General features: G+C 46.1%; 1 protein-coding gene across 3 annotated transcripts; it reads right to left on the reverse strand.

Annotated features, from left to right (window-relative positions):
• Window positions 1-1,333: 1,333 nt before the first annotated feature.
• Window positions 1,334-17,356, reverse strand: COMTD1 (catechol-O-methyltransferase domain containing 1). 3 transcript variants are annotated; one of them, XR_004646535.1, is made up of 8 exons: window positions 17,178-17,259; window positions 14,743-14,876; window positions 13,432-13,537; window positions 12,307-12,425; window positions 11,857-11,911; window positions 9,614-9,747; window positions 7,560-7,872; window positions 1,334-1,363 (listed from the first exon to the last, which is right to left on the reverse strand). XR_004646535.1 is itself a non-coding variant. In XM_034776698.1 (7 exons), the coding sequence occupies exons 1-7, from the start codon at window positions 17,257-17,259 to the stop codon at window positions 7,720-7,722; spliced, it is 783 nt and encodes a 260-aa protein (XP_034632589.1). In that variant the 3' UTR covers window positions 7,505-7,719. The 3 variants fall into 3 exon arrangements, 2 of the variants coding, with proteins under 2 accessions (XP_034632589.1, XP_034632590.1); XM_034776698.1 differs by lacking the exon at window positions 1,334-1,363 and having other exon boundaries at window positions 7,505-7,872; XM_034776699.1 differs by lacking the exons at window positions 1,334-1,363; window positions 7,560-7,872; window positions 9,614-9,747 and adding an exon at window positions 9,959-11,466 and having other exon boundaries at window positions 17,178-17,356.
• Window positions 17,357-21,888: the final 4,532 nt, after the last annotated feature.

The raw sequence follows: 21,888 nt of genomic DNA on the forward strand, positions 1-21,888 counted from the left end.
CGACTACGTAAACCGCAAGGGGTACTTTTCAATGCTGCTGCAAGCCCTGGTGAATCACAAGGGACGTTTCACCAACATCAACGTGGGATGGCCGGGAAAGGTACATGATGCTCGCGTCTTCAGGAACTCTGGTCTGTTTCGAAAGCTGGAGGAAGGGACTTTCTTCCCGGACCAGAAAGTGACCATTGGGGATGTTGAAATGCCTATCGTGATCCTTGGGGACCCAGCCTACCCCTTAATGCCATGGCTCATGAAGCCGTACACAGGCAGCCTGGACAGTAGTCAGGACCTGTTCAACTACAGGCTGAGCAAGTGCCGAATGGTGGTGGAATGTGCATTTGGACGTTTAAAAGCGCGCTGGCGCAGCTTACTGACTCGCTCAGACCTCAGCGAAAAGAATATCCCCATTGTTATTGCTGCTTGCTGTGCGCTCCACAATATCTGTGAGAGTAAGGGGAAGACCTTTATGGCAGAGTGGGAGGTTGAGGCAACTCGCCTGGCCGCTGATTACGCGCAGCCAGACACCAGGGCGGTTAGAGGAGCACAGCAGGGCGCGGTGTGCATCAGAGAAGCTTTGAAAACGAGTTTTGTGACTGGCCAGGCTACTGTGTGAAACTTCTGTTTTGTTTCTCCTTGATGAACCCTCCAACCCCCCCCCCGACCCAGTTCACTCTACTTCCCTGTAAACCAACCACCCCACCCCACCCTCCCCTCCCGCTTGCAGAGGCAATAAAGTCATTGTTTTTTCACATTCATGCATTCTTTATTAGTTCCTCACAGAAGTAGGGGGATAATTGCCAAGGTAGCCTGGGATGGGTGGGGGAGGAGGGATGGAAAAGGACACACTGCATTTTAAAACTTTAACTCTTATTGAAGGCCAGCCTTCTGATGCTTGGGCGATCATCTGGGGTGGAGTGACTGGGTGGACGGAGGCCCCCCCACCGTGTTCTTGGGCGTCTTGGTGAGGAGGCTATGGAACTTGGGGAGGAGGGCTGTTGGTTACACAGGGGCTGTAGCGGCGGTCTCTGCTCCTGCTGCCTTTCCTGCAACTCAACCATACGCTCGAGCATATCAGTTTGATGCTCCAGCAGACGGAGCATTGCCTCTTGCCGTCTGTCTGCAAGCTGACGCCACCTATCGTCTTCAGCCCACCACTTGCTCTGTTCATCCCGCGATTCAGCCCGCCACCTCTCCTCTCGTTCATATTGGGCTTTTCTCATCTCCGACATTGACTGCCTCCACGCATTCTGCTGTGCTCTATCAGTGTGGGAGGACATCTGCAGCTCCATGAACATATCGTCCCTCGTCCTACGTTTTCTCTTTCTAATGTTCACGAGCCTCTGCGAAGGAGAAACATTTGCAGCTGGTGGAGGAGAAGGGAGAGGTGGTTAAAAAAGACACATTTTAGAGAACAATGGGTACACTCTTTCATTACAAGGTCGCATATTTCGGCTTGCAGGCAGCCATGGTAGGCCACAGTGTTTTGGCTTTTTTAACCTTCTTAACATGCGGGAAAGGTTGCAAACAGCAGCGCATTTCCCATATCAAGGATGAATTGGGTTGTCCATTTAAAATGGGGTTTCAATGTAAAAGGAGGGGCTGCGGTTTCCCGGTTAACATGCGCCACAAACACAAGTAAACCACCCCCCCCCCACACACACACACACGATTCTCTGGGATGATCACTTCACCCCTCCCCCCACCGCGTGGTTAACAGCGGGGAACATTTCTGGTCAGAAGAGCAGGAACGGGCGCCTCTGAATGTCCCCTTAATAAAATCACCCCATTTCAACCAGGAGAGCTTTCTGGAGATGTCCCTGGAGGATTTCCGCTCCATCCCCATACACGTTAACAGACTTTTCCAGTAGATGTACTGGCCGCGATTGCCAGGGCAAATTAATCATTAAACACGCTTGCTTTTTTTTTTTTGTAACGTTTACAAATATTTACAAAGTTACACTCACCAGAGGTCTCCTGTGTGCCCTGAGGGTCTTGGGTGAGTTCGGGGGTTACTGGTTCCAGGTCCAGGGTCACAAACATATCCTGGCTGTTGGGGAAACCGGTTTCTCCGCTTCCTTGCTGCTGTGAGCTACCTACAGTACCTCCATCGTCATCTTCCTCGTTCCCCGAACCGTCTTCCCTGTGTGTTTCTCCAGTGAGAGAGTCATAGCACACGGTTGGGGTAGTGGTGGCTGCACCCCCTAGGATCGCACGCAGCTCCGCGTAGTAGCGGCAAGTTTGCGGCTCTGCCCCGGACTTTCCGTTTGCTTCTCTGGCTTTGTGGTAAGCTTGCCGTAGCTCCTTAATTTTCACGCGGCACTGCTGTGTGTCCCTGTTATGGCCTTGGTCCTTCATGACCTTGTAGATCTTTTCTAATACTTTTCCATTTCTTTTACTGCTACGGAGTTCAGCTATCACTGCTTCATCTCCCCATATGGCGAGCAGATCTCGTACCTCCCGTTCGGTCCATGCTGGAGCTCTTTTGCGATCCTGGGACTCCATCACGGTTACCTGTGCTGATGAGCTCTGCGTGGTCACCTGTGCTCTCCACGCTGGGCAAACAGGAAATGAAATTCAAACATTCGCGGGTCTTTTCCTGTCTACCTGGTCAGTGCATCTGAGTTGAGAGTGCTGTCCAGAGCGGTCACAATGAAGCACTGTGGGATAGCTCCCGGAGGCCAATAACGTCGAATTCCGTCCACACTACCCCAATTCCGACCCGCAAAGGCCGGTTTTATCGCTAATCCCCTCGTCGGAGGTGGTGTAAAGAAACCAGTTTAAAGGACCCTTTAAGTCGAAAGAAAGGGCTTCGTTGTGTGGACGTGTCCAGGCTTAATTCGGTTTAACGCTGCTAAAGTCGACCTAAACCCGTAGTGTAGACCAGGCCTAAGTCTATACCTAATTTACATCCCACTTAAGTTGTGTATACATCTTGTCACAGCTATCTTCCAGGCCTGAGTTTCACTCATAACAGTCCTCAGTTCAGCAAAGCACTTAAGTAAGTGCTTGGCTGAATCAGGGCTTTGAGAGCAGAGTCAGGTACAGAAGCCAGGCCTCCTGATTCATAGTCCCACGCTCCAACTACCAGACAATACTTCCTCCTCTTTAAACAGACTTACTATCCTGTGAGCAAACAGTAGGGACTGGGGAAACTGGCTAAGAGAAGACCCATGTTTTGAATAATTGTCCCTTTTAAAACCCCAACTCCATTATTGGTTCTAAAAGTTTGGCAATCAGAGCAGTGTTGTTGACTCTTGCATTCCTACCGTCAGTCTCTCAATAGTTGATTGTTTTTTTTTTTAAAGCTCTTATCGCCAGGATTCATTTGAGTGCATGGGAAAATTTCAGCAGCACACAGTAGAACTGAGATTCTGTTGCACTGATGTGGCCTCTCTGCTGAGGGTCTGCACATCTGGAATGACCTCCTCTCTCAATATACATCTTGGACACCCTTCCAACTGAGGGTCAAGTATTAGTGACCCTGGTAGTTCAGTTGGTGGGTGCAGTATTGGGTTTACCGTAGCACCGGGCCCAGAGTCAGAAGGGGCCCCGGCCAGTCTGATCCCGTGGCTGGCTGAGCCGGCCAGGAAAGCTGCCCCCGCCCCGCTTCTGCTCTGCCCCCACACTGCCTCTTCCGAATGCCTTTAAACAGGAATAGAGAGCTCTATAAAGACGCTATTACTGTTGTTGCTATTATTAGAAAAAAACTAAGACTCATACTGCAAAATTACAAAATGCTCTTAAACATTTTGTAAACTGTCTACAGCTGGATTCTAATTCCCAGAATGTTTATCACCCCAGCGCTTGAGCCCCCAGTTACAGGGAGTTCCTCACATCAGAGTTTCTCAGTCAGTAGGTCACAACCCCCAGGGGATCACAAAAGGCAGTCAGAAGGGTTGTGACACCTCAAACATGCTAGTGGAATCCAAAGCAAAAAAAAATGTTGTTCCCCGCCCCCCCACTTCCTGTACACCTTACTCCTCAAGGCCAGGCATTCTCTGTGAACCTCGAGACAGGCCGGGAGCAGGGCTGCGGCTTGGGGGCTGGGCTGGAGTGGAGTTGGAGGCAGAGCAGGGCTGGGTGGCACTCCCTCCCTGCCCCGCATGGGGGTGGACCAAAGCCTGGCTGTGTCCCCTGGATGTTCCTCCACGCCCTCCTAAGGGGGGCATCCCACAGTTTGGGGACCACTGAACTAGAGGGTATCAGGGTGACATGTAATAGCCAACATGGATTTGTCAAGAACAAATCATGCTGAACCAAACTAATTTCCTTCTTTGACAAGCTTACTGGCCTAGATAGGTGGGAAGCAGTAAATGTGAGATATCTTGATTTTTAGTGAGGTTTTTGACACAGTCCCATGTGACATTCTCATAAGCAAACAAGGGGAATGTGGCCTAGATGACTTTATTATTAGCTGGGTGCATAACTGGTTGAAAAAATGTACTAAAAAATAGTTATCAATTGTATGCTGTCAAACAGGGAAGATGTATGGTATTTAGTGAGTTCCTGCCAGGGTATGTCCTTGGTCTGATACTATTCAATATTTTTATTAATGACTTGGCTAATGAAGTTGAGACTATGCTTATAAGGTTTATGGATGAAACCCAGCTGGGAAGTGTTGCAAGGACTTCGGAGGCCAGGATGAGAATTCACAACAATCTTGACAAATTGGAGAACTGGTCTGAATTCAGTGAGATGAAATTCAGTAAAAACAAGTGCAAAGTACTACACTTATGTGAAAATCAAATGTTCAGCTATAAATATGGTAAGAGCTGTTAGAGAAAGGATGGGGATCAATTGTTTTCTGTCTACTGAAGGTAGGACAAGAAGTAAACTGCAGCAAGGGAGATTTAGGTTAGATATTAGGAAAAGCTTTCTATCTCTAAGGTAGTAAAACTCTGGAATATGCGTCCATGGGGGGAGGCTGTTGAATCCCCATCTCTGGAGGTTTTCCAGAAAAGGTTAGCCCATCCCTGACAAGTGTTTGTCTACGTTTACTTGGTTCTGCCTCAGTGCAGGGGGTTGGACTAGATGACTTCTTGAGGCTCCTTCCAGCCCTACATTTCTATGATTCTATAGTAAAACCTATGAAACAGTCCCCCTTCACAAAATGTACATATTTGTAGATTCAGATAGTAGGATCCTTGCCTACTGGGTCATCATTCACACTGAAAAGCAGAAAGAAACCTGGGCCAAGATTTTCAAATACGGTTAGTGATCTTCTGAGTGCCTTGGAGGATGTTTCTTAAAGGGGCCTGTTTTGTAGAGGGCAGGTGCTCCATGCTTTTTGAAAATCAGGCCCTGTTAAGGTTCTCAGGTCAGCATCTGGAATTTCTAACTCCCTTCTGAAAATCTTGTTGCTGGGAAGTTGTGCAGCTCCTTCTTGGTCCAAATACCTTGCTGAAAATCCAGCCCCCCCCCCCCCCTTTGGGGGCCGGAAAAAGACCCCCCCCCCCCCCCCAACTTCTTACAAAAGTGGAAGTGAGGGTTCCAATGAACAGTACACAAGCTATCTGATCAACAGCTGGGAAGAATTAGCCACAAAGTTGTGGGTTCTGAGAGCTCAGACTCCTAAACCTGTTGAATGTTGTGAATAAACAGAGTGAGTTTCTATGTCACTTTCTAATTGCATTGGAAACTGTAGAGTTTTCCTTACTGGACTGTCATTCATGGCTAGATCCAAAGCAGCTCTAAAGTGCTTCACACTGCCTGGCAATAATTGTAACAGCTTGTTAATGTCTTTTAGAGGAGGACTTCAATTTCAACACCAAAAAACCCCAATACTTGTCAAGCTGCATTTGCTTTGAGTTTTCTGCTGGAATAGTAGACAGTCTCTTGAGGAAGGTTCATAGTCCACAAGTCACACACAAGTCTCTTTTGACTAGTGTGTGACAAATCAAATGACAGATGCGAAAGCACAAGCTATACAACAGTGGTCTCCAACCTTTTTATGCCCAAAATCACTTTTTGAATTTAAGGGCAACCTAGGATCTACCCACCCCTTCCCCAAAGCCCTGCCCCATTCTCTCCATCCCCCCAGCTCTCCCCCAACCTCACACTTTCACCAGGCTGGGGTAGGGGTGCAGGAGGGGGTGTGGGCTCTGGGAGGGAGTTTGGGTGCAGGATGGGGCTCTGGGCTGGGGCAGGGGGTTGGGGTCAGGAGGGGGTACAGGGTGCTGGCTCTGGGAGGGGGATCAGGGCTAGGATTCAGGGTGCAGGAGGCAGTTCGGGGTGCAGGAGAGCATATGGGGTGCTGGCTCCAAGAGAGGGCTCAGAGCTGGTGTGTGGCCTCCCGCCGGGCAGCACTTACCTCTGGCAGCTCCTGGTCTCTGGTGTAGCAAGGCTGCCGCTAAGGCAGGCTCCCTGCCTACCCCACCCCCATGCCACTCCTGGAAGGGGCCAACGTGCCCCTGCGACCCCTAAGGGAGGGGCGGGGGGCATGTGGCTCCGCACACTGTCTCTCTCTGCAAGCACTGCCCCCGCAGCTCTCACTGGCCACAGCTCCCCATTCCTGGCCAATGGGAGCTGTGGGGATGGTGCTTGCAGAGAAGGGCAGCACACAAAGGGAGATCCCTGTCCCCCCCCCCGGGGCTGCACTGGCCATTGGGGCTAGGGCAGGCAGGGAGTCTGTCTTAGTGGCAACCCTGCTGCGCCAGGAGATGGCCATCTACTGGTTGGTGACAACTGCAGTGTACGAGGAGATACTGTACCAAGTACTGGGCATGAACAGCAATGCTACAGGCTCCATGCTGTTTGAGAAATTGATCTTACAGGGAGCTCACAGCCGGATTACACAGTGCTCATCTCTTGTTTTCTTAAGTCTTCATGACCTTAAATGTCAGTGGCAGCCATCATTTTGTACCCACTACATCCCCACCACTTGTTCAGTAACTAAGATAACAAGGAACAGCAGCATGCATCTTGCTATGTCCTCTGCATGGATTAAATCAGCAATCATCTAACCAGAGTAGGTGTCCTCCTACCTCACCAGTCTCCTGGCAACGCTAATGTTATGCTACCTCCCATTCTCAGCTTTGTTACGAGCGACCCTTTTGCTCTTCTGTCAGTGGCGCATAGTTTCATTGTGCTGGGTTACAGCTGCTTTCCTCTCCTGGTTACTCATGCTGCTTTGTGGCTTCATTTCTAGAGTGATTTACAGGGCCACTCCTAAGAGATGGTGAGCACTGTTAAATCCCCTTCAAGGCAATGAAAGTCAAGGAAAGACGGTCTTTTGGTTAACACGCTGAACTGGGCCTGGACCCCTCAGGGCTCCATTCCTGGCAGTGGTACAGATTCCCTATGCGATCTTGGGTAAATCACTTAATCTTTCAGTGCTCACCCTTTGTCTGTCTTGCCTGTGTAAATGTAAGCTCTTTACAATAGGGAATGTCTGTATCTCATAATACAAGTAATAATAAAGTCATTCAGTGTCTTGAAGGAGTGGGCCCTTAAGGAGATTCCTTCCCTCTATCACTGTCTCTTACAAAGACAACTTATTATGATATAAAATTATACTAAATTTTAATATAAATCTTTTTTCTACCATTGTATTTAGATACCTGTAGTTTTTCTGGTCATTTCAAGGACTGTTTTTCCAGCTTTATGCTATTCTGCTGAGACACAGGTTCACATTACAGATGCTACTCATGTTCCACTTAGTTTTGCCTGATTATTTGGTGCTTCTCTGTCTCCCTTCCATTGCCCAGCATTTTTCTCATACTATAGCTTGAATGCTAGTGTCACTCCATCCCCCATTGGGAGCATGCTGATATTGACTCGTACATCTCGGAAGATCTTCTCATTGAGGTGGTGGAGGCTTTGGGTTTCCATATCGTTTTTGCTTGGCTTCAATACTTTCCCGTGCCATAAAACCTAGTGTAAACAAGAATCACATGAAAACAATCACCCTTATGTGCAAGGTGCACTCAGCATCTGACCAGGCTGTTGATGGCACTGACAGTCCAAAGGGAAATGTAGGGTCAAGAGAGAACTTTATTAGAGTTTACAAGACTATGGGCTTCTCTACATTTAGAGTTGTAAGTGTTTAACTAAAGGTGTGATTTTTAAACTGATTAAATTAGAATAGTGCAAAAGGTTGTGTGGACACACTGCAGTTTAATCCATATTTATTTCAGTTTATTTTAAACCCATTCAAAAGAGGTTAAGCGTGGTTTAAACTCATGTAAGTCTGTCCACACAGCCTTTCGCAAGCATGTGTTGACAATCCCTTTAACTGCTTTTTGTTAGGCCTTGTCTACACTACAAAGTTTTGCTAGCATAGCTATGTTGGTTAGGAGAGGGGGGGGGGAAAAAAGCACACCCCCAGCCAATATAGCTAGGCTGGCAAAACTTCCAGTCTAGACATAACTATGCCAATAGCAGAGTGCTTCTGTTGGCTTAACTAATGTCACACAGGAAGGTGGTATAGCTATGCTGGCAGAACTCCTTCTGTTGCGGTATACTGTGTCTCCACTAGGAGGCTTGGCTGGCATAGCTATCCCAGGCCAGGCTGGCATAGCTATCCCAGGCCAGGCTGTGGTAGCATAGAAAAGCCCTTGATTATCACAGCGTATCAGATCACAAAGTAGTTGGATAAATCAGGAGTTTGGTTGAAGAGCATTATAAGATTTTGCATTTATACTAACAACACACCACACAGAGGCAGCATACTCCAGTGGGACTGGGAGTCCAGAGTCTATTCCCTGACTTTGTGACCTTTGGCAAGTCACTCAATCGTTCTGGTCCTGATTCAGCAATCCATCCCTAATCAGCCTATCACTTAAGCACATGCTTAACTTTAGGCATGTGCTTGAATCTCATTAGCATCAATGGAACTTAAGCTTAAGTGATAGGTTGAATAGGGACAATCTCCAGTACATATGTAAATGCTTTGCTTAATTTGGACCTCTCTGAGTTTTCACATCTATTTACTGGGGACAACTATACCCACCTACTTTCATAGTGTGCTTTGAGATCCTTGGGCAGAAGGCTCTATAGAAATGCAACATCTCAGAGCTGTTTGCAAATATTAAGCCTCAGACTAGCCCTTATAAATAAGTTAACCTAATAGAAATAGGTAGACAAATGAAAATGTGTAGACATTCCTAAAACAACTAACACTGATCCCTCTCTTTCTTTTTGAGTAATACTGTTCAATAATTTCTCTAAAGTATTTGGAAGTCACTTGTAACATGATGATGAATAAAACAAATGTAGTTTTAGGTATTATGAACAGTTTACAATTGTAGAAGATGCCCTGTAGGAGGATATAACTGTTAAATAAAGCATTCTTTGTGTAATGCATGAATAGCTTGATAAGATATTGGTATTCTGCACTGTGTGTGTGTGTGTGTGTGTGTGTGGGCACAGTAGACGCTGAAGTGTACATATATACAGGTTAATGCAAGGTCGTTTTAGTTGCTGCAGATATTACCTGTGTGTGTCATTAACAGGTAAATAAAACAATCATGTTGTCTTTTTTTAATCACCTTTATATAATTTGGAAACTTAATGCTGTGTTTGGAATCTATGTCCCCTGGGTCAGAATTAAGGTTGTTACTGGAACTATCTAATGTGACTTAAAGTGGGGGTGGAACAGTGGGTTAATACTTACATTATCAATAGCTATGATTCCCCCTTTCCTTATGAGACGTAAACATTTTTCATAGTACTCATTGTAACTCTGTTTATCTGCATCTATGAAAGCAAAGTCATAGGTCCCAGCTTCACCGTCTGCCAGTAGTTCATCTATACAGGAAACAAAGCATGTTGTGATGCTCTGGTTTAACACTGAGGCTAGGTCTACACTACCCGCCTGAATCGGCGGGTAGAAATCGACCTCTCGGGGATCGATTTATCGCGTCCCGTTGGGACGCGACAATCAATCCCCGAATCGGCGCTCTTACTCCACCAGCGGAGGTGGGAGTAAGCGCCGTCGACAGGAAGCCGCAGAAGTCGATTTTGCCGCCGTCCTCACAGCGGGGTAAGTCGGCTGCGATACGTCAAATTCAGCTATGCTATTCACGTAGCTGAATTTGCGTATCTTAAATCGACTCCCCCCTGTAGTGTAGATGTAGCCTCAATAAAGGGATGAGACAATCCATGTGCGTCAAGGCTCAGAGTCTACAAGGGTCTGGAGAAGCTTATTATCCAATTTTAGAAGCAGCCAAAGCCATAGTGTAGACTGTAGACATGATACTCCTAAATTTGGTTCAGTAAGAGCAGGCCAGGATCCTTTAAACTGGGTTTACACTACTTCTCCATTAGTTTTAAAATCAGCTTAGCTGAACTGGTTTTTAAAGCTGGTTAGAAATTTTCCCCCAGTAGAAAGGCCCTAGATGTTAAATGAATTTTCAGACTGATCAATCAACTGCTGACCACAGTGCTGTAATTTGGGTCATGCAGAATTCTTACCCAAAAGGCCCTTTGGTGGACTTTGCCTGAGTAAGTGCATCCTTTGTGTAATCACAGATGGCAGCAAATGGTTGTCAACCAGTGGGCTTTTCTCAGGAGTCACCCATTCCATTTCTCCTTTTTGGGCCAAAACAAGTGGAACTGGGGTCTGTTAAAACTTTCTTACGCTGCACTCTGGCTGACAGCTCCAAACTGGAACTGTCAGCTGCAGAGACAATGGCTCTGGTCCTCCTCAGGGCACTAGAAGGTGAGAGAAGTACTTGGCTGTTTATAGCCCCACCCACCACTACTCTGTGTGTTTTGGGAGGGGACCCCATTTGGAATCTCACTCCGCACTGCAGCATCTCAGTAGTGACCTCTACAGAAGAGAAGGGGAAGAGAGGTAGGGTTTTGAGAGGCCTACTATGAAGGAGCAAGGAGCTCATGCAAGTTATCTGCCCTTCTCAAATTGCTCTGCACCCTCTTGTTTTGGAGAACAACTTGTGAGGCCTTTTCTGCATAGGGTTAGTCAGCAGACAGCCCTGTTGTTATCAGAGTTTGTATGAGTACACTGGAGGGAAGAACGTGGCCCAGACAAGGCTAATGTTTATGACAGAAGAGAGTGGGTGACAGGCCGCATTAGTCTAGCTACCAGGCAGGACAGCAACATCAGTCACACTAAGAGAACACTGCCCCATGTGTACTACAGTGACTGTGCTAGGCTGCTTCTGGATAGTTTTGTCTCTTAAAGACACTTCTTCTGAAAAAGCTAAGTGTGGGCAAAGAAGCAGCATTGGCTGGTGGAATGGATCACTGGCATTAGCAGTGGGAATAAACAGTCTTTCTGACAGCAACTTTCCCTCCTTAATGCTGCTCCCCTGTGAGACAGTGTTTCCTATTATACAAACTTGTTCTGCATCTGCCTTTTCCGTGGTCTTGGAAGGCTTTGCTTCCTCCTGACCACGAATACCAAACTGCATTTCCCCAGAACAGAAATCTCCTGTCTCTGATGCTTGTACACTAGCTTCTCGATTCCCTCTGCATCTTTCACTCCTCGGAGAAGACTTTGCTTGCCTAGAATAAACAGATAATCACTTAGAACAGACACTTCAAGGGAGAGAAATTGGGCTTTGTCCAATTTAAATCCATCTTAAGCAGCTTTCCCTGTGATAGAAGCAGCAAGACAATACCTCTTAATATTACCCACACAGCCCATTGCTGTGTTTAAGTGACCAATGTAACCATGGATAGTGGATGAACAGTTATCCACTTTCTCTCTCTCTCTCTCTCCCAGTATCTGGAAACAGCTGAACTCTTCCTAAATTTCCTTTATATAACTGGGAAGCCGCCCATTGTGACTGATGAAACTGCATGTTCATCTTTGCTATACAACTCCTAATCTCAGACTTCACATGAAGGACTAAGTCTTCAGCCTCTACTTTTCATATTTATTATGTTACCTACCAAGTGTTTGTATTGCTGGTTTAATCCGCAAGTCTATTTTATGCTCCACTCCTGCCTGAAACAAAAGAGGAAAGGGATTTGATGGAAATAGTTGTGAAATATCTTAAAGTGGGATGCACTCAGAAAAGTCACCATAAAATTGGAGGATCCCATACCTATTCTCCCTGTTACTTCCAGAATTCAAATAACATTTGGTCAAACAGGCCAAGTTTATCAAGTTGCCTCAACCCAGCCTATACTATAGTGCCTAAAGTGAATGCTCACATTCTGTGACACTTGGATTTGGGTGGATAAGTTGCGTAACCCTCTAACTTCCTGATTCTTTCCTGCAGCTGCCACACACGCACATCTGAGAATTGGAGGGAAACAGAGTCCTGAAACATATTCCTACAATTCTGAGCACTCCTATTCAGAGTATGGAGCATTTAGGGACGGGCAGAGACTATCTACCTCTTTCCATAGCGGCTTTCCAATACTGACGTAATCTTCATTTATATCGCAGGCAACGACTTTGCCATCGTCTGGCAAGACTAGTGCCATGTTTAAGGTATTATAGCCTGTAAAAACACCTAGAAAAGACATGAGAGAAAGAAGTAAGACTCATTTGACCATGAAAACTGATTTAACTGTGGACAAGAAGGATTTTTGTTGTTGTTAAAGAATAAAGCCCCCCAAAAGAGCTGAGGATCCCAAATCACTAGTGAATTAATGCTATCTGTCCCATTACCAGGGTAGCATTTTGTAGCTGCTGAAGCCCGACAGAATAGTGGCTGTGAACTCTCGTTAGTTCTCTAGCTAAATTCACAGCTTACGTCTGTCAATGGTCTCCTGGCCTCAGAGTACCATCCTGTATGGCATGAATTTGACTTTAGCGGGTCTCTAAGGGAATAAGGAAGAGGAGGGGACGGAGCCACGGCCAGCATGGCACACTGAATCCTTGTGGGCTGCGCCTGTTGTTCTCCACCGGCAGTAGATGGCAGCTGCTGTGGATTCTCTAGCCCTGAAAAACAGGGGGTTGAGAATCCTTCCCTTAGGTCCACCCAAGCTAAGCCCTTTCACTTGGGCTTTGCTCTCTTCTTCCGCTTTTGTCCCATGGTGCTTTCCACATAAGCCGCTCACACTGCTGTACCGTCAGCCCTGAATTAGGCTTCACCACACCCCTGAGAGGTTGGTCTTATCCCCATTGTACAGGTGAGGAAACAGGGAGGGAGGTCAGGGTCAAAACTTTCCGGAGTGGCCACTGATATTAAGTACCCAAACTGCGACCCCTGGGTCTTTATTTACAGAAGTGCTGAGCGCTCACCACTGAAGTTGATGTCAGCGGGGGCTGGGGATTTGCAGCACCTTTAAGAATCAAGAACAGGTGTCTCAAGTTGGGCACCCAATATCAGTGGTCACTATTGAAAATTTGACTTGCCCAAGGTCAGAGGCAAGAAGCTAACTGAAGAGTCCTGCTCTGACCACCTCCCATCACCCTTGGTGCTCTTTGGTAGGCTTGGTGAAGCAGGGAACTATGTTGACATAGCTTCCAAATGATCGGTGTTGAGCCATGCCCTAGGAAACGTGCATTCTTACCTATTTCAATAGCTTTCTTGGCTTTGATGAGTTTGGCCAAGTTTGCCATAAGCTGAGCCTGGTCACAAGACACCATCATTCTACCCCAGGGATGGTCCAAGGTGAGCTGGAAAAGGAAATGGTACAAAATTGAAAGGAAACAGGAAAAGAAAAACTACTCTGAAGTTGCTCTTTCAGGCAGACCCCAAGAGCCCAACGTGATCCTCAGGATGAGGACAGCATTGAGGTTTATTATTACTGTTGATCTCAGAGAAGCAATTTCTGTTCATTTACCAAAGAAGATACATGTATAAGCAGCTACCATTGTTGTGGCCAAACTTAACAGTGAGGGTAAGTAACCACAGGAGCAACTTACTTAGGGGAGGGGGGAATTCTCTGTCACTTGAAGTCTTGAAATCAAGATTGCTGTCTTTTTACAAGTCACGCTCTAGCTCAGCAAGAAGCTATGGGCTTGATGCAAGAATTGCTGGCTGGAATTCTATGGCCTTCTATGACTAGATCATAATGGTTCTTTCTGGCCTTAAAATCAACACATTTGTTTTCTATTTAAATATTTTATATAGGGAACAATGCAATGATTATGGAGGGGGTAGTTTGGCCCAGTGGATAAGGCACTGCCCTGCCAAAGGAGAGCTGGGTTTTAGTCTGGCATTCTGCCACTGGCCTTCTGGGTGCCATGGGGCAACCACTTCAGTAGTGGGAATCAGGTACTTGAATAGCTTTGAGACTCTGGGCCTTAGATACCACTACAAATCTGCATACAGGTGGATAGAGAAAAGGCAGTTCTTTAGGGACTAGCAGATCTATGTATTGGGCACAGACAATATTGAAATGCCTTATAAGGATGGACTCAAGGAGCTCAATCTATTTAGCTTCACAAAGAAAAGGTTAAGGGGCGACTTGCTGAGTCTGTAAATACCTACGTGGGGAACAAATATTTAATAATGGGCTCTTCAATCTAGCAGAGAAAGGTCTAACATGATCCAGTGGCTGGAAGTTGAAGCTAGACAAATTCAGACTGGAAATAAAGCGTGCATTTTTGACAGCGTAATTAACCATCAGGACAATTTACCAAAGGTTGTGGTGGATTCTCTATCACTGATCATTTTTAAATTAAGACTGGATGTTTTTCTAAAAGAGCCACTCTAGGAATTATTTTGGGGAAGTTCTATGGCCTGTGTTATACAGGAGGTCAGACTAGGTGATCACAATGGTGCCTTCTGGCCATGGACTCTATGAATCATGGGACATTAATAGCAGTACTGTATACACACCACGCTCCACAAAACATATCTTGAGAAAAACACTGACCAGTCGCAGCTTCTTTAGGACTGGATGCTCCCGCAGAGAGTGATCCAATATGTATTGCCATAGCGGGCCCCCTTTTCCAAGTAAAGTCTTGGATGATCGGGGAATTCCAAAAGCTAAAAATGGATATTTTTTACCTATAAAAAAAATTAAGATATTAAAAGGTTTTGTGTCTCAGTGGAAAAAGTTTGCAATGACCAGTTATGCCTTGAGCAAATAAAGACCAAGAAAACTGCCACGAAAGGCTAATGGAGCCTTGCTCTGCAAAACCCCAAATGAAGATGGTGAAGGGGCTAGACAGCTCAGGGGACTGGCAGTGGGATTAGCGGTTTTTCGCCTCTAAAGCATCTGTTCAAATCCAGTCCAGGGCTGCAGTGACTATAAATTGACACTGATGTTGTTCAGTGGCTGATTTTGCCATAAGACGGCACATTTAATTCAAGGATCTCAAAGCATTTTTCTAATAATATCCCTGCTTTACAGAGGGGCAAACTGAGGCACAGAGAGGTCTGGTGACTTGCCACGACCACCCAGCGAGTCAGTGACAGGGCGAGGAACAGAACGCGAGTATCCTAGTCCCTGCTCCTCTGCTCAGCCCCTGCTTGCTCTCGCCCCAGCTGATGGGAGAAAACTAGCCCCTGCTCCTTTTACCAGAAGAAAAAGCCATGACCAGAACACTAAGATGGCAATTTCCAATGTGCTTAGGAGGATGCATGTCTGTCTGCAGTCACCTTGCAAGGGGGGGGCTGAGACAGCTCACAGCAGCTTTGCTAAGACCTTGGCCTTTTAATCCTGAGCAGAAGAGCTATTGGTAGATGTGCTTTCCAGCCTATTGCTGTACAGTGGCATAGTGGATTATACAGACAGACTGGGCCCTTAACAGCACTGTATATTTACTGCCAGAGCTCAGTCAAATCCTTGCCTATAACCCATTCCTTGTGTTCAGTTCTTGCTAGAAAAGGTCTTTTGGAGAGGATACTCTATCTTGCTATTCACTCGGAGTAGGTTCCTATGTATACATAAAAACGAGGAGTCCGGTGGCACCTTAAAGACTAACAGATTTATTTGGGCATAAGCTTTTGTGGGTAAAAAACCTCACTTCTTCATGCATCTGAAGTAGTGGTTTTTTTTTACCCATGAAAGCTTATATCCAAATAAATCTGTTAGTCTTTAAGGAACCACCGGACTCCTCATTGTTTTTGTGGATACAGACTAACATGGCTACCCCCTGATACTTGGCACCATGTATACATAACGCAACCACAAAAAGGAACAGAATGGGGTAGACGTTTGCTTTTACTGTTCAGCTTATTGAGAACAGACAGAAGTACAAACGGCAAAGCTAAAGCTCAGATTCTGATTTTCTTTTACTGGCTCTGTTTGGAACCTGGACTTTGGCTCATGCTATTATGGAAATAGGCGGTAGTTGCAAATTGTTGACAACTCTTGTGAGTTTCACAATATTTAGTCTCTTTCCCAGCTGCAGTCAGATGATTCCAAGAGAATCTGAACTTTCATTTAAAAAAAAAAAAAAAAAAAAAGTTTAGCCCTTATGTTTGCAGAGAAAAAAACTTGAACATGGAACTCCTAAAGGATCAGAACCCAGAAAGCAAATAGAACCTGTTTTATTTTTCTACAAATCTCATGATTTGTAAGCCAAATCTTGTGATTTTGAATGCTTGGGGCTAGCTATACTGCAGGATGTGCAACATGCAATCTTGCCCAGTGTGCACAGGGTTTGCCATGGATTCCTATAAGTGCTACTCCTACAATGAGATCTGCTGGTGCAAACCCGTGCAGAGTCCTAAAACAGGCAAAGGAGTCCACACACGCCACTCTCATTGCAGGATCAGGATTGTATTTGGTCTCCCGCCTCAGGCAGTGGCCAGCTTCTGGCACAGGAAGGTGAATCAGCCAGCATGCCCCTGGCCAGTGCTTGGGGACAGGTGCAAGGGGAATTCCTTCCAGAGCCCATGCCTGACCTGGGAGCTGTCAGCCTGTGACCTGAAGCATAAGATTCCATTACCCTCATTAAAAAGGATATTGTTAATCTCCAGGCCTTTTGAAAAATGTAACCACAACCTTTAAGTCTATAGAAAGCTCTCTCTCTCCCCCTCGCTCGCTCCCTATACAATATGTTGCACCTTCACGTGACTAAAATTCTAGAAGCCAGCAGCTTTAATTCCAGCACCTTCGCCCCTTTTCCCTCTCCTCTTCCCCCAACATCTAGTAAATTACTTTCTAATCTACACACACACTTTTTTTTTTTTTTTTTAAAAGGGGTGCTAAAGTGCAGCTGGATTGAGCACAGTTGGTGACTGTGCTTTGAATTGGATTGCTGCTTCCTTCTGCTCAAGGAGAGCTCACTTCTGGCCATGGGCTTGGGAACTGGGAGGGTGTGTTGGATTTTATAGATCAGAGAAGAAAGCAGCGCTTACCTGCTAAAACTCCAGTAGCAAAAGCAACCCCCAGGACTGCGGTTCCAATAGCCATTTCTTTAGTTATACTGAAAAAGGGCATTTTGGGAAACGGAGGAGAAGAAGGAAACAGCAGCAAGATTCAAAATGGATGTTGTTGGGTGCTGCAGCTTTAAGAACAATGACTAACTCACTGAGTGCATTAGGGTTCCTTATCTAGTGAGCATCACGTGTTTGCAGGGCCTGAGCAAGCATTGCAGCCATGTGATGATCACAAACAACAGTGGGGAAAGAGCAACATCTACAGGCAAGAACAAACAGGGCTTGCTGTAATTCGTTTTATTTATGAGCATTGGCATTTTACAGTGGAGAAGCCAGGCATTCTGAAAGAGGCATGAAATCATCATAAACTCAGGTTACAAATCAATGCTTGCAAAATTAGCATTTAAATGTTCTAAGGGAATCCAAAGCAATCTCTACTGCAATAGTGGAATCTAATTACTGGGAAATCTCTGGTTTGGATTACAACAGCCTCAGGCTCTGGGAGGTGTAAAAATAGTTAGCAGCGGGTCTATAAAGGTCTGCAGTATTTATTGTTTTATAGGCAGGGTGTTTGTTTCTGTTAAGATGAATAAATAACTTTGCACCTGGAGGTTCTCAAAATTAAAGAAGATGGTGTAAAATATTTTCGGGGTCTGCAAGATAGCGTGCAGCTATGAGGGGCAGTGCGGTCGGGGCATTGGACTGGGAGATTTGGGTTTATTTCCAGCTCTACACTGACCTGCTTTGTGACCTTGCACAAGGAACATTTCTCTTTGTCTTTGCTTCCCCTTTGCTTTGATTGTAAGCTGTTTGGGGCAGGGAGTCTCGCACTACTTGCATTTAGTCCCGTGGGTGTCAGACAAAAGCTGCAGGTGCTACTGTAGTATGTATACAAATAATAAATAATGCAGCACCCTTCATCTGAACCCCAACTGTATCAAGAAGTACTCTGTAATACTCTGTGACCTGCTCTGTAAAGGCCAGGTTCTGGCCAGCCCTCTTCAGTCAGCCCAACCTGTGCCATTCTTAGTTTCCTGCCATTCTAAGGGGACTGGACTAACTGGGGCCAGGTGACAGCCTGAAATTCTGGGGCTTCATAATAGGGCACAGAAAAGTCTGTGGCACTACAGGGAACAAGTTAGGCTCTTGCGGAATGCCTGGAAGTTGGGTCTGGGAGGACTCCAGGGAAGAAGCTTGCAAGTCAGGGCTTTGTCCCAGAGAGGACAGTGAAGGGGGAGAAGGCTCCAGGAAAGTAGCCTGGAAATTGGGTCTCCATCCTGGAGACTTAAAGGTAACCCAGGAGGGGCTGGGAACTGAATCTGAAAATGAGCTCAAGTAGGGTGGAAGAACCTTTTGTTTGTATGGGACGTCTGTTCCCCTGGAAGGGGATTGAACTCTGAGAGTAACTCAGCCAGTGGGCTGAGCCATATGAATCCCCTGGAGAGACAGAAAACCCTGGTGAGGGGAAACTGAGGCAGGGAGTGCCATGATTGGCTAGTAGGGGCTGCTCCAGGGCAGGTATGCCCTATTACATATCCTTCTGAGCCTATTTTACAGGTGGGGAAATTGACACACAGAGAAATGGTGTGATTTGTCCAAAGTCACAGAATGAGTCAGCCTGAGTCAGGAACAGAAATTGGATCTGCTGATTCCCAGTCCCCTGGTCCCACCAATGTGATCTTAAAACCCCCAGTTCTATTAGGTTCTCTGTGTTCTGCCCTGCTGGGCATAGAGCTATAGGTGCCATCACCTGAAGGCAAATAATAATATATAAAGGGTTGGGGGAGGTGGAAGGGACCAACTGCTCTTATCCTTCATAGAAAGAGAGGGGAGGTGACTTTCTCTCTGAGGAATTCAGTGGAGGATAAAGGCTAGTCCCATCCCACTGTTTAACAAAGGTACTGCCCCTTATAAGCAAAAGCATAGGCCTGCATGCAGGGTTCTGCTCCTGGGAGCAGACATCAGCAGGAGCAGGGAAGGCGACCAAAGCAGAAAGGGAAGGAAAAGGAGTCCGTGAGTGCCCAAGGGCCAGAGTCACTCCTGGTTTGTGCTAGCAGATGCTATGGTGTATGCCACTTGGGAGAGGTTACAATGGTGTATGACAACCTCAACTTCCTTCCTCAGGGCGGGGCTGCCTGAGGAATGGCCAGGGCTGGGGAGGCAGTAGGGTTGGCCAAGGTGCTAGAGTCATGCACTGATAATGTTCTAGTCAGGTTCTTAGCCCACCTGTCTCACCATGCTACCTGAGCACTTGCCGCTAGTGGATGAAGTGTCCTGAATAACTTCTGTCACGTGTGGTTCATTCTCTCTCATCCCCTCCCCGGGGGAGGCCTGGGTGTGCAGGGGAGTGGTTTGCTTTAACAGGGTTTGGATGATGGCTGTTTTCAAATGCACACTGATTCAGTGTAGCCAGGTGCCGGACTCTGTGGAGGGCTCCCAATGCACCCTTCCCCCTCCCAGTGGAAACTAAAGCTGTCCTCCCTGTTATAGCCCTTGAGAGAGCCACACGGGGAATGCTACCTACCCTTCCCTGTCAGGGGGAGTTGCTCCCACCAGGGTGCAGTACGCCTCACTGGCACAAGAAAGAGCCTGCATGAATCTAATTGTATATTATGCCTTTCCCCCAAGAGGAGAACAGAATTTTTCTTTAAAGGGGAAATCATTAAAAAACCTGACTGTGCTCCCATTTCATTGTAGGATGCACACGTGGGCTTCTGGCACACAGCAGTGCATGTTAGAGATGGGCCCAGGAATCCAGGCTTTGGGATTTGGAAAAGATGGCTCGGATGTGTGATGTTATCCAGATAAGCACTGTGAAGGCTGAAGTCTGTGGCAAGTCAGGACAGGGGTTTGCTCACACAGAGCTTGCTGCGCTATGGGGCCCTACAATGTGGGAGAGGGATGGCATGGGATGGGATGGAAGTTGGTAAAAGGTTCCAGTTTTTGCACCCCCCTAACTCATGGGAACAAAATAACTCAGTCAGTTCCTTAGTGTAGACCCGCCCTAGAAACTTTGGCAGTATAGTATCGGTTAAGGATGTGAGATTTTTTTTTTTATGAGATTTTTATACTGGCAAAAGAGTGCTTTTGCTAGTACAGCTCATTTCATTCAGGGATCTGGTATAAGCTATATCAGCAAAAGCACATTTTTGCCAGTGGAAGCTGTCTTCACTAGGAGCGTTTGCTGGTATAGCTATGTGGATAGTAAATGTTTTCTAGCGTAGATTAGACTTTACTTGACAAACTTTAGTTCAGAGCTCCGCATTTCTCTTCCAACAGCTGATTGTTCAAGTGTTTGACATAATCTGCTCTGCTTCACCACTTGTAGGAGTAACACGAGAAATGTAATATAAGGTCCTGGCAAACAAAATATCTTTCAGCTCACTTTTAAAACGTATTTGATTTTCTAAGACTACACGAGTGCATATTTGATTTGGGATCTCACCACTTTCTCTGTGTTCATTTGTTTTTGGAAGTGAAGGCATTTCAGTCCCTCTTTTAAGTAGCTGGCTTATCAAGGAAGCAGCTGGAAGACATCCTTTTCAAGGCAAGCAAAAGGGTGTGAGGCAATCACAGTGCAACAACCTCCGCTAGGGGCTATAAATCAGATTTGTGACTGTGTAGCTCCATCTAGTGGTTATTCTGAATAACTCTGGGGAGAGATTTACTACCGGAAATACTTGTGTTTACATAGAACAGTCTGTAAATTTCAACACTTTCTGTATATGAGCACACTGGGTTGTACTTTCAGGCCCCATTTCAGCAGGGTACTTAATCATGTGTCTAACTTTAAACTTGGTAGTAGTTTCATTGAAGTCAGAAGGACTATACATGGAAAGGGATTACTTATGTGTGTTAAGTTAGGCATGTGCTTCAATACCTTGTTGAACTGGAGCCTGAATGTTCTTGCTAAGCAGTAATTACTCCCCCAGGTGGGAGAGAATTGTGATTTGCCAATCTACTGGGTATAGTAGTTTTTCCTTTGATTTAGGTATCTAACTTACATGCATCTAAACTATTCTTGGCTGTCACTGAAGTATAGAAATTTGAGGTATAGCTCAATCGCTAAAGAGTTAGAGTTTCTAAACTGAATAGAAGGCAGCCAGCCACTTTTCTGAGACATCATAATTTCCATTTTACGTAGCTCAGTGATATGCTACCTGAACAGGAAATGTTGGCTGTCCACCAAATTAGTTCAGATGCAGGCATGCAATGTGCCTGCAATTATCTGAGCACTCGAATGTTTTGGTAGAAGTCGAGCAGGAAAGAAGTGTAGGAAATAGGTACTGAACTAAGGTTGGCTGTTATGTTCAGATAAATACACTAGCCAGTCTGAACTAGACTTGAAAGCAAAATCTGCCCTCGTTTACATGCAATACGGCTGCAGTCAACTGACTGCCCCATAAGGGACATAGGGTTACGCAGGTTGTAAGCAAGTTGTTCCCCCATGTATTTAGTTCAGTGGATATAGTGTTTCAATGCATGTAACAGCTATCCAGGAAGGACCTTTTCCTGAAGGACCCAGTTCCTGAAGCACAAGGTAGTCTGGGGAGACTGGAAGCCACCAAGATTCCACATTCTTGGAGCATGGAAAGCAGGTGGGGTTTGAGTTCAAGGCTGGCCAATCATGGGACAGTAGTAGAGTTTGTACCTCTTTTTTTGCTTCTCTTGTTAATTAGCCATAGGGCTG

This window comes from Trachemys scripta, chromosome 7 (assembly GCF_013100865.1).
Source record: "Trachemys scripta elegans isolate TJP31775 chromosome 7, CAS_Tse_1.0, whole genome shotgun sequence".
Lineage (NCBI taxonomy): Eukaryota > Metazoa > Chordata > Testudines > Emydidae > Trachemys > Trachemys scripta.

Bases quoted from the DNA above. Each gene is read 5' to 3' on its own strand.
- COMTD1 (XM_034776698.1), bottom strand. From the start codon at position 17,259: ATGCCCTTTTTCAGTATAACTAAAGAAATGGCTATTGGAACCGCAGTC. The intron at 14,877-17,177 runs GTAAGCGCTGCT...TTTTTTTTATAG, and splicing joins TGCTACTGGAGTTTTAGCAG to GTAAAAAATATCCATTTTTA. The intron at 9,748-11,856 runs GTAGGTAACATA...TTTCCTGTATAG, and splicing joins ACCAGCAATACAAACACTTG to ATGAACTACTGGCAGACGGT.